Genomic DNA, 13,293 nt, shown 5'->3' on the forward strand with positions numbered 1-13,293 from the left:
CATCATTTTTAAAGTGCTCTCTTATTTTTTTATTCGCTATGTTGTATCAGTTGTATGTCAGACACAAGCAAAACTTTATTTATTGATCCCAATCGAGAGATTAGTGGTGAAGAGAGTGATTGAGAATCACTGGTGAATTCTCCACAGGCCCCTTTAAAGAGTGAATACCTGTGAACAGCAGCCGTGAGCTGATGCAAGGCAAAGAAAAAGAAAGACGTGTGTGTGTGTGTGTGTGACTGAGAGATAACTACCCAACCAGAACACCAAAGCTATAGCCACGCTGAACATGCTCATGGTGCATGATGTGTGAAAACCATCCATACACACATTTACACACATCTATACACACACCTGGAGGGAAAAGGAAATGTCTGGTTCATTGCTTTGCAAGGTGAAAAGAGAGATCTGAGAAAAGAGAGAGAGAGAGGTGAATTTGTGCTTTCTCTCTTTCTCTCTCTCTTTTTCTCTTTCTTTCTTTCTTTCTGTCTCTTTCGGCTCATTGGCAGTTTAACTGGCACGTCTCCAGGTAGGTTTAGTTCAATCTGCAGGACAAACAAACCCCTCCCTCCAGTTCTCCCAGCGTGAACACCCACCTTTACCAACACAGCCTTTCAGGAAACCTGGCAGAAACACTGAGAAAAACAGAAATACAGATCTAAAGAAAATCAAAGTCTGTTCTTTAAATCTGACCAATCTCTGGGTGAACTTTCATACAGGGATGGATGACTGAGCAGGTTTTTTACCTCCAGAGGCTTTGAGGGCTTTACGCTGCATTTACACCACTCCATCACATCAACACATAGAGACAAATACCATTCATTTTATTAATGAGAAGCATCGGCTCAGTAGGACAGAGTCTCCCAGTGCATCATGGGTCCGATGCATAGAAAGATGAGCTGAAGTGAATGTCAGAACTTTATGCAAATGAATCTGCCCAACGAAATTTGTCTATCCAATCAGAGAGCAGGTGTTTTCCTTATACATGTAATTTACATTTACATTTACATTGATTTAGCAGATGCCCTTATCCAGAGCGTCTTACATAAGTGCTTCATTGTTTACTTTAAAACATTTATAGCTAGTTTTAGAGACCAGAATCAAGAGATACACAAAGATTTGATCATGTTAAGAACCCTAGGAGATTTTTTTGTTTAGATTATTTTAGGAACTCTTTGAGATGAGTCTTCAGTCTTTAGGAGTTTGAAGATGGCGAGTGATTCTCAGAGCTGTTCTGAAAGTTGGTTCTCGGTTCTGCAGCTCAGAGAAGAGTCGGATGTTAGTGGTTTTCTGTTGGTGATTCTGAGGGATGGAGGTGTGAGTCGAGTCGTACTGGAAGCTCTAAGAGCTCTTAATACAGATCTGGATTTCTTTACGATCAAGTATGAAAGAGCTGGTCCATTTTTGGGTTTGCAGACCAGAGTCAGGGTTTTGAATTTAATGTGGGCCACTTACAATAATGATGAACATTTACTAATAGAAGTTCAAGGTAAAAAATACATCTTTAGATAGGGCCTAAAGGAGGTCAAAGGGAAATAATGGAAAGGAGGGGACGAAGGACAATGATAAAATAATGATAAAATAAATAAAAAACTAGTCACATTCTGTTCTGTAATTTAGGAGCGGAAACACAGCAAAGATCAATCTCTCTTTTATTTCAGTTTAGTTCTAGAGACCAACAAAAGTCCCTTGTTAGAGGATCTCAGAGAGCTGTTGGTGATAAGAGGACATAGCAGTTGTACTAATGTACACTAATGTATTCTGGTGCATCACCATGTAGAGCCTTATAAGTAAGAACTAACACCTTAAAATCAGTCCTAAATTTCATTGGCAGCCAGTGAAGAGAGGCTAATGAGGCACTGGGCTAATGTTCTCTCTTTGTGTAGTTTCTGTTAACAGTCTGGCAGCTGCGTATTAGTTTATAGGGAATAATAATAGCTTGTATAATAGCATTTCCTATTTATTAAAACGATTTTATTGGACGTTGAACCACAAGGTCTGAGACGCCAATACACATCACTGCTGCCCAACCTTATTCAGCCAACTGGTCAAATGATGACACTGAATTAACCGCCATGAATTCCAGACACTCAGATCTCAGAAAAGATGTTGTTTTCAGTTTAGAGAGACTCTCTGAAGGTCTTCCTCTGCCTCGGGCGGCGAGCGCACATCACTTTCACCCTCAGAGATCTTCTCAACCCAACAGAAACACAATTAAAAGTGAAAGCAGCCCTCGGTTAAAGATTCCACCATGACTTTTTCACCATGTTTTTTTATTTTTTATGCCAGACGTTCGACTGGTTCAATACCAGACTTTCTTTTTTTCATAAAAAAATCTCTGTCCTCTAAATTCAGGGTTTTCTCTCCTCTTTTCTCTTTTCTAGAACGTTCCTCAGCTTCCGTGTGGTAAAGCTCTCTACAGCTACGAGGGGAAGGAGCCGGGAGACCTGAAGTTCAACAAGGGTGACATCATCATCCTGCGACGGAAGGTGGATGAGAACTGGTATCATGGAGAGCTGAATGGCAGCCATGGCTTCCTCCCGGCGAGCTACATCCAGTGCATCCGCCCCCTGTCCCAGACGCCGCCGCAGGGCAAGGCTCTCTACGACTTCGAGGTCAAGGACAAGGACCAGGACAAGGACTGTCTCACCTTCACTAAGGTAAGATCTTCTGATTGAACGTCAGATCATTGCTGTGTTGCTATGTTGATGTTCTGAGCATGTAGAGTAGGAGCACTTTGTAGTTCTATAAGTACAGACTGTAGTTTTGTAGTATCTGTTTCTTTAAATACCGCATTTTCCGGATTATAAGGCGCACTATCAATAAATGTCTATTTTTTTTGGTCTATTTTTTTATACTTAAGGCACACTGGATTATAAGTAGCATTATGTAACACTAGTAAGGAACAGTGGTGTCACCATGTGTTCCTTGTAATTCAGCAGGTCTCATTGCTGGGTGGAGAGACCTGTAAAGCTAAGCTTAGCTAAATAAACAAAACTGCCATTCTTGATTTCTATCTTAAAAACTGTTTATTTGGGTTTCCAGATTTCCACTAAGGCTAGGTGCAGCAGCATATTAGCTAGCGGTTTATTCCTTGTAGCTTGTTTTAAGACTGTAAGCACGCAGAATACAGGCTGATAATTCTTACCTTTGAAGGGCGAACCTTTGAAAAACACAGTGTCTAAGCCAGTTTAATGGAGGAAATATGAGCCAGAGTGTGAAATGGCTACAGGAGTCCATTGTGAATATAAATGTTTTATCGTCCAAATTGCCCATCTCTACTACATTAGTGGTGGTGGTAAATGACCCAGCTATGGTTAGCAACCTTACTGAAGCTGAGTGATTACCTGTTCATCAGAAAAATAGCCAGCTTGCCCGTTTCCATGGCTGCAGCACACTGTTTGCATGCTGTTGTCTCTAACCGGCAACCCTGACTGTGGAACTTTCGGAGGCACACCACTCTGTTTAAATAAGAATTACTGGCTGAAGCTCTGCTGACAAGAGCTGTCGGTGCTTTAAATCTGATGATACATCCTGATCAAGTTAAAAGAAAATACAACACTTAATTGTCCTTTAATTCGACACAAATTTGTCCAACCGCACAAGTCCAAGTAGAATATCAAATTATCGAAAACTCCCAAAATCCTGTCAGCCTCCTTAAGAGAATACGATTTATCTGAAAATTTTACCAAATAAAATACTGGTTTAAATGGTCCTCGCTTCTGCATCTTATTTCTGAGCACATTTATCCCTCTCTCTCTCTCTCTCTCTCTTTATGGACTCATCTCTCCATCTCTCACTCCTTCTGATGAGGAGTGTTCTCATCCCTCACCTCCAGACCTTCGCTCATTACAGCTTCATTAGAAGAGCGTTGTGTGTAATTACGCATCCGAGAGCCTGTCAGCCTGATAAACCGTCTCTCCACCGAGCTCTTCACCAACCCTTCAGCTCCACCTTCCTCCACCCGGCCCCCAACCCCCAGCTTCCTCCCACCATCATCACGCTTCACCTCCGTCCTGCAGCTCCTGCTGTGAAGAACCGATTATTTCTGCGCTTTAATAACAGACAACCACTTCAGCTCGACACTTAACGGAAGAGTCGAGCGTGAAATTGCATCGTTTCCGTCCCCCATCACTAAAAACCTAGTGGATCAGCCCAGACGCTGGACGGTTTTAACACAATTTAAAACAGAAGCCCTCCAAAAGGACTAGGAATTAAATCGTTTTACATTGACTTACATTGAATGAGATTTTGTCTTTGATTTCAAGAGGTTGAATTATTGGGGCAAAATGACTGAATGGAGATTGAGTAGGTGGGGCTAAATAAACTGCTGTAGGTTGAATGGGTGGAGCTATAAACTGCTGTAGGCTGAATGGGTGGAGCTATAAACTGCTGTAGGATGAATGGGTGGAGCTATAAACTGCTGTAGGATGAATGGGTGGAGCTATAAACTGCTGTAGGATGAATGGGTGGAGCTATAAACTGCTGTAGGCTGAATGGGTGGAACTATAAACTGCTGTAGGATGAATGGGTGGAGCTATAAACTGCTGTAGGATGAATGGGTGGAGCTATAAACTGCTGTAGGATGAATGGGTGGAACTATAAACTGCTGTAGGATGAATGGGTGGAGCTATAAACTGCTGTAGGATGAATGGGTGGCTGTAGGATGAATGGGTGGAGCTATAAACTGCTGTAGGATGAATGGGTGGAGCTATAAACTGCTGTAGGATGAATGGGTGGAGCTATAAACTGCTGTAGGATGAATGGGTGGACCTATAAACTGCATGAATAGGTGGAGCTATAAAACTGCTGTAGGCTGAATGGGTGGAGCTATAAACTGCTGTAGGATGAATGGGTGGAGCTATAAACTGCTGTAGGATGAATGGGTGGAGCTATAAACTGCTGTAGGATGAATGGGTGGAGCTATAAACTGCTGTAGGCTGAATGGGTGGAGCTATAAACTGCTGTAGGATGAATGGGTGGAGCTATAAACTGCTGTAGGATGAATGGGTGGAGCTATAAACTGCTGTAGGATGAATAGATGGAGCTATAAACTGCTGTAGGCTGAATGGGTGGAGCTATAAACTGCTGTAGGCTGATAGGGTGGAGCTATAAACTGCTGTAGGCTGAATGGGTGGAGCTATAAACTGCTGGAGGCTGAATGGGTGGAGCTATAAACTGCTGTAGGATGAATGGGTGGAGCTATAAACTGCTGTAGGATGAATGGGTGGAGCTATAAACTGCTGTAGGATGAATAGATGGAGCTATAAACTGCTGTAGGCTGAATGGGTGGAGCTATAAACTGCTGTAGGCTGATAGGGTGGAGCTATAAACTGCTGTAGGGTGAATGGGTGGAGCTATAAACTGCTGGAGGCTGAATGGGTGGGGCTATAAACTGCTGTAGGATGAATGGGTGGAGCTATAAACTGCTGTAGGATGAATGGGTGGAGCTATAAACTGCTGTAGGATGAATGGGTGGAGCTCTGTCTCGTTTTATTACCACCCGCTCTCTCTCTCTTCTGCACTGTTTTTCTCTTGGCTTCCCTCGACCGCCCGTTTTCACTCTGCCTCATATAGCTGCACAAATAAAAGTTTCATAGAAGATAGAAACTCACACACACACACACACACACACACACACACACACACACACAGTCTCACAGCCGTGGTGTAAACACCTGATTTGTATTCCCAGCCTCCTTATCTCCGACTTCAAATGTGGCTCAGTTTTGTTGCCGCTGTTTGTCTTGGCAGCACCGGGACCTGTCTGGATACGTGTGTGTTGTGGGAGTGTGTTACTGAAAGAGAGAGAGAGAGAGAGTTAAAGAAAGAAAGAATCCCTGGCAGACCTTTGGGGACACCCAGTCCATCTCAGGAGGAAGCGGACGAGGAGAAAAAATGATTAGTTTGCACAAAAGAGCAGCTGGACTCTCTGAAACTCAGAGTGCATTCAGATATATGAGAGAGTGAGAAATATATATATATAAATATAAATTATGATAATATAAATTAATGTCTGTCCAACCAGCTTTATGTCCCTCTACTGAACAACCTCAATACTCATATGTCCATAATGTCATAATGTCCATCTACCCAACCAGCTCAATGCTTGTCTGTACAACTAGCATATATATGTCTATATATTTAACCAGTTCGTTGTCCATCAACCCAACCAGCTCAGTGTATATCTACCCAACCAGCTCAATATCCGTCTACCCATCCACATCAGGGCCTGTCTACCCACACAGCTTTGTGTCCATCCAACCAGCTCAATGTCTATCTACTCAATCAGCTCATTGTCTGTCTATTCAACCTCCTTATTGTCCATCTACACAACGAGTTAAATGTCCATTCTCTCTACCAATTCAGTATCCACCTACCATTTATTTGAACATCAGCCCAACCAGCTCATTGTCCATCTATTGAATAAGCTTAGTATCTATCTACCCAACCAGTCCAGTTAAATGTGTATATCTACCCACTCCAGATCAGTGCCTGTCTACCCACCCAGCCTTGTGTTCATCTTACCCACCAGCTTAATATCTATTTATCCAACCAGCTCTTTGTCCATCAACTGAACCAGCTCAATACCCATCTACTCAACTACTCTAATGTCCAACTACCCAACCAGCTCAATGCTCATCGAACAAACCAGCTCAGTGTCTATATACCGAACCACTTAAACGTACATCCTCTCAACCTATTCAATGCCCATCTATCCATCCACCTTAGTTTCTATCTAATCAGTTATTTCCATGTCCCACTACCCAACCAGCTCTCTTTCCACCAGTCAGGCATGAATAGCAGCTCTTAATCCAGAAGAAAGGATGAAAAGAGCATGAGCACATCTCCAGATTCAGTTTCTCACAGGAGGATAACAGAGCGCCTGTGTGAACAGATGAAAGATGGAAACAGAGTGAGAAAAAGACTGAAGAGACAGAGATGGGATGATTGATTAACTCGCAGTCACACAGATAGTCCCTCACTTTAACAGGGCAGGTGTTTGTTTGTGTGTGTGTGAACAGAGAAAGCTTTGTGTGTGTTCTTGGACCAAATAAAATCAAATCTTGTTTCCTGCCATCTGCACAGCTCAGCTGTAGCACACACACACACACACACACACACACACACACACACACACAAACGTGCTCAGGGTCAGTGGGTGCTCCTTCAGTGTTGATCATCACTCCCCAGTTTAGTAAAGCAGAGCTTAATGCTGTTAAATTTCTTTAATAAACATATATAGATATGAAAACACATATTTGTCTATAAAAGTTTTTTTTGTGTTTATTCTATTCTTTTTTATTTACTTCCTACATAGTAAATACATAGTAAAGTGATCAATCAGACTATGAAGGAAGACATAAAGAATCATGTAGTAACTTAAAAGTACTGTTAACTTGCAGTTTCTGAGGCTGGTAACACAAATGAACTTATACTGTACAATAGAGGGAACTCTTGCTCTTCCTTTCCTGGGGTGGTCCTGATGAGTGCCATAACGTTTTTGATGGTCTTTGCGCCTGCACTCACGTACGTTTTCAGGTCTTGAAATGTTTCGAATTGACTGGAAAGTCCTGCTGAAAAATAAAGTCCATCACTGACCATCAGTAAATTTTGCATTTCATTTGGAAATCAAGGTGTGAGTGAAGGCTCGAGAGTGAAGTTGGAGAGACATGTCTGTCATCTGCTGGTGTTGATCCACTGTGTTTTATTATCAAGTCTAAAGTCAGTGCAGTTTTTTTTTCCTGCAAAATCTTACAGCACTTCATATCTTACAGCTTCCCTCTGCTGAAAACAACTTTTATGGAGATGTGGATTTCATTTTCCAGCAGGACTTGGCACACTGCCCATACTGAGTACCAAAAGTACCAATTGGTCTTATATAATATTCAATTTTTCTAAAACACTGATTTTTGGGTTTTCATTGTCTGTAATCAATAATCAACAAAAAAAGAAATAAACATTTAAAATAAATCACTCTGTTTGTTTAATACATCTATATAATATATGAGTTTCACATTTTCATAATTTATTTCACATTGTTACTGAAACAGTCATTTTTCAACATTATATATATATATATTTTTTTTTGAGATGCAGAAGTATTTATTTATATGTGTGTATGTATGCATAGTATGTATGTATATATTTTATAGTATATGTATGAAAATATAGGCACACATACAGACGCCCGTTTGTTTGTGTTTTATATCTATTTTTATAAAGTTAAGGAGCTGGAGGAAGTGGAAGCGGCAGCTGGAGGCGCGAGAGGAAGTCTCTCTCTCGCTCTTAATCACTTCATCTTTCTCCTGTTTGCTTTTACAATACATGATTCATGAATGCTGTAATTTATCAATAGTGTAATAGCGAGAGGCGTCTTTGTGTGCGTTTCTCATTCCGCTCGTTCTGCTTTGATCCTCTCTGAAGGAGTCATTTCAGTCCTCCCTCCGCGTGTTTGGTATCAGCGCGCTCTCGTGCTAATGCACTTCATCATCAAACAGATGGAAATGAGTTTTTATAAAGAGCTCGGGCGAGTGTGTGGCTCCGGATGACTGGAGTATTGCATCAAATGTTTGCCGTAGCCGAGTTTACTTACTGTTTATTTCAGACGGAGAGAAATCTGCGTTAGGAGCGTAGCTGTCTGATTAACGTCTTCCTCCCCGTGATAAAAACACCTACATATCTATATATATATATATATATATATACTGAACGCCCATCAGCCATAGCATTAAAACCACTGCAGGTGAAGTAAACAACTCTGATGGACTCATTCCAGTGGCACATATCATCGTATGAATCATATCGATGCTGTCCAATCTCCATTTTTGTCTATTTTTAGTGTTTTTGTTCATTTTCTTTTGCATTGTATGAGAATGTACCAACCATGATGAATGGACCAATAGCAGTACTTCAAAATGACTTGGAATTAAATCTTTATTAGGGCCCTATAATTTCCCCAATTAGGAAAATATCTCTAAGATGTATTTCACTTTTAATAGCGGGAAAAAATACAGGTGCGCCACTTACTGATTAAAACCCTGACATCAGTCAACAGTCAGCCATTCATACCTCCATTCACCGCCTCTTAAAAGAAATCCATGATTAACTAAGAGAATTAGTACATGCAAGCCATGCAAGGTGTATTATTTCAGACTTTCTCATTTTCTGTAAATAAATGCTTTAAATGAGAATATTTGTATTTGGAATTTGGGAGACTCTCTTAATTATTTCCAGAGCTGTATACATATATAGCATTATAATATAGTTATGATGTATTACTTACAGATGTTGTGTTTGTTACAGGATGAGATTCTGACTGTGATTCGTCGAGTGGATGAGAACTGGGCAGAGGGCATGCTGGGAGATAAGATTGGGATTTTCCCCATCCTGTACGTGGAGGTGAGTGTGTGTGTGTGAGGTTGAGTGAGGTAAGCTGAGATGTGTGGGTGAGGAGACTATCAGGCACTTTAGGGTTTTGGTTGAAGGTTCAGTCAGATCACACACCATAAACCACTGCAGAATATTTACACGGATCAACCGGAGAACCTGCAGATCAGACACATGTTCACGTCTTTCACTCTTTACCACGGGCGCTGTTTATCAGCTGAGATATATTTGCTGTAGTGTGTTTATCATATATTTTGCACTATAATGTTCACTTAAAATCCTTTTAAATCACTTTAAAATCATTTTCTCAAAAATCATCAGAGCTCCTTATAATCCGGTGCTCCTTATGTATGAATTATATCAGTCAGGTATTAAGGAGTAGTTAGAAGTACAGAGTTTTAGTTTAGTTTAGTAGTTTAGTTCTCCAGCACCCAGACTCAAAACTGGAGCAGTATTAGCATTAGCCGCTAATCGTGCTAACAGAGCTAGCTCTTTCCCTGTTTAGAGGTGAGTATTATCGGCCTGTAGCCTGCTGATAACCCTGGCTAGCACTGCAGGAGAAGCATTAGCATTACTTGCTAACTGCACTAAGCTCTAGTTAGCTCTTTTGCCGTTTAGAGGTGAGTATATCGAACTGTAGTCTGTGTGTTTACCTTGTTAAAACAAGCTATGTGGGGCAAATCGCTAGGTTATATCACCCTGGCTTACCAGAACACTCAGTGTTTCTCAGTGTAGCACTGTCGGGCGGCATTAGTGGTTAGCCACTAATGCTAATGCTGCTGCACCAAGCCTTAGTAGAAATCTATAAATCTAAGCTTACTGTAGATAAAGATAAATGCTTTTTCAGGAGAGAAATCTGTGTAGATTAACATCCAGCACTTGTTAAACTTTATAATCCAGTGCGCCTTATGTATGAAAAATATACATCCATATTTCATATATATATATATATATACGGAAGTAAACAGGAAACAGGAAGCACCTGGGGAGAGATAACGAGGAGGCAGAGTTACAAATGAACAAAGGTAGGAGCACTGAAAGCGATCACATAGCCACGTGCAAGAAAGCACATGGCTAGTGAAAACAGACAGATATGGGAAAAGATAGATAGAAACACAGAGATATACCAAGAAAGAACAGGATGAGAAAATGATGCTGCTCCAAATCACAGTAACCCTATGCCATCTAGAATTTCTTTGCATGTCTGTAGTGGATGGAAATTTAGGATTTCACACGTTTTCTGTCTAAATAATATAAATATTTATGAATTTTGCAACACATTTGGATGTAACCCTGGTAAACATGTAGTCTAGTCGACCACGTTCATCTGATTTCTCTCCAGAGCTCTTCTTTAATAAGTGATCAGGTATCAGGAGAGTTAGATTAGATTGCTTTCCTGAATAAACCTGCTGAACCTGAATCTCCAGGCTGAGCGCTGGGTTCTGTCTGGTGACTTTAAGGTTGTCTGGGGGTCTTTATTCATTACAGGAATCGTAATGGTGGGGGCGAGGGTGGGCTCTGTGTCACAGAGTGCTGCCTCAGCAGTATAGTGCTGTCATAGGGGCCGTGAAGTGATGCATTATGGGTAATATGTATTGATTTAGAGAGGAGGTGTGGTTATTAAAGAGTGAGAGAGAGAGAATGAGTGAGAGAGAGTGAGAGAGAGGTGAAACGGAGGGCAGAGGGGATTTCAGATCAGCGTTACGGTTTAAAGACCCAAAGACTCCAAACCACTCGAAACAAGACAAGCTCAAGCAATTTTTCAGTTTGACCCTAACAAGAGACTACTGTTTATATTACAGTTTATATTACAATTATAGGTAATATAGGTCTGGAAAACATTCCTACAGCTTTTTTACCAGAATAGCTTAAAAAGAGCTACAAAAACAGGGATATAAAAGATAGATCACAGTAGATTTACAGCACAACACAGACTCAAACTGAACTCTGACAATCTCTAAAAGAGCATTTCTCTACAAGTTTAACTTTAGGATTATTCCAAAACTTAACTTCAGTTGTTTTTTTACATTATTTTTAAATGTTCTGCATTGTAGATTTTAATACTAAAGTCAAATACTTTTCAGTCAATCTGACAAATTTCAAGAACTTTAAAAATATTCCCAACTGCAGTCGCAAAGCTTATTAAAAACATTATGATGAAACTGGCTCTCATCAGGACTGCCCTAGAAAAAGAAGACCAAGAGTTTCCTCTGTTGTACAGGACAAGTTCATCAGAGGAACTGAAAAAAATGAATATAATCAAGAGGAAGATGGATGATCGCAAGCCATCAAACCACCAAACTGAACTGCTTGAATTTTTGCACCAGGAGTAAAGCAGCATAAAGTTATCCAAAAGCAGTGTGTAAGACTGGTGGAGGAGAACATGATGCCAAGATGCATGAAATTAAAACTGTGTTTAAATACCAACCAGGGTTAATCCATCATATATTGATTATTTCTGAACTCCTAAAACTTAAATGTATGAATATGAGCTTGTTTTCTTTGCATTGTTTAAGGTCTGAAAGTTTTGCATCTTTTTTGTCATTTCAGACATTTCTCATTATTTTCTGTAAATAAATGCTCTAAATGAGAATATTTTTATTTGGAATTTGGGAGAAATGTTGTCTGTAGTTTATAGAATAAAACAACAATGTTCATTTTACTCAAACATAAACCTATAAATAGTAAAATCAGAGAAACTGATTCAGAAACTGAAGTGCTCTCTTAAATTTTTCTAGAGCTGTATAAGGCATATGAAGATAGTTTGTAATCAGAGAAAAACTATGAATTTAAACAAACCAAATCAAGCTAGAATCACTTATTTTAGCTTCAATTCTCCTCAAGTTTCCATAGAGAAAAATGAATTTTGTTATCTTGTGGGTTTTTAGTTGCGTTCTAGTTATACACTATTAGACCACTATTGGGCCAACTGGCTGCTGGTTTCTCTGAGGAACGCCCAATCCCGGTCTTGGAGAGACCGTATAACGCCTTTAGGAGTTTACAGCCCACACACCTGGCTTTAACATTGAGAAGATCCTCCTGTAGGTCTTAATTACCTGTTGCGTTGGGGTTTAAGATGAATTACTGGACCCTGGTTTTGGGCGCCATTGTTCTAGACATTTTTCCTCGGTGACTCAGGGCCTCCAATCAGCTCTTTATTCTGCAGCATCTTCATCAAGTGTTACCTGAAGCTCTCCTGCCCTCAGTCCAGCCTCTCTGAAGCTGCGATGATGGAGAGACTTGGGAAGAACAGCCAGTTCACCACCAGACTGCTATAATTGATATGGATTATGCCAGCAGACAGCAGCCATACATCATTTCCATTGTACGGCGGTGAGGCAGCGCAGGGTTCGAGTTACACCCCATTCTCCAGCGTGACCAGACACGGCCACCGAGAGAGAGGGAAAGAAAACAAAGAGAGAGAGAGAGGGGGGGAGCATGGGTGATGGAGGAGGGGGAGAGGAGGAAGTAGAGCCGGAGAGCGTGTATCAGGAGCTGGGGGTCAGCTCTTACAAAGAGAAGCATCAATAATTCAGCCTCTTCCATCATTACGTACAGACAGACGCGTGGGGGGATGGGGGGGATGGGTGAGACGGGTGGATGGTGGGCTTTGTCTGGTGGAGCAGGTCCAGGACCACCGTCTCGGTGGTACGGTGATGGATGGAGGGGGCAGGGAAGTGTTTTGAGAATGATTGTGTTTTGAGTAAATAATGTACCTGGACAGTATCAGTTCTGTGGTTTTGGTTGGTGATTCTTAAAAAGTGGCCTTTGAGTGGGAACACATGCTGGTAGGAGGTTCTAAAATAGTGGCCAGTTAGTTGGGTTTTCTTATGGTTTTATTCTTTAGGTTCTTCTTTAATTATTCTTCGCAATTCTTCTTTATTCCCCTTCTTTTTGGGATCTTCT

The 13,293-nt window shown here is 40.9% G+C and overlaps 1 protein-coding gene across 1 annotated transcript in view; it reads left to right on the forward strand.

Annotated features, from left to right (window-relative positions):
* The window catches only part of LOC103045289 (E3 ubiquitin-protein ligase SH3RF3), a 147,809-nt gene that overhangs the window by 99,687 nt on the left and 34,829 nt on the right, over positions 1-13,293 (forward strand). Inside the window, exons 2-3 of the mRNA XM_049485274.1 lie at positions 2,382-2,657; positions 9,304-9,399. Coding sequence (XP_049341231.1) covers positions 2,382-2,657; positions 9,304-9,399 — 372 coding nt within the window. The remainder of the gene's footprint in view (positions 1-2,381; positions 2,658-9,303; positions 9,400-13,293) is intronic.

This window comes from Astyanax mexicanus, chromosome 11, assembly GCF_023375975.1.
Source record: "Astyanax mexicanus isolate ESR-SI-001 chromosome 11, AstMex3_surface, whole genome shotgun sequence".
Classification (NCBI taxonomy): Eukaryota; Metazoa; Chordata; class Actinopteri; order Characiformes; family Acestrorhamphidae; genus Astyanax; species Astyanax mexicanus.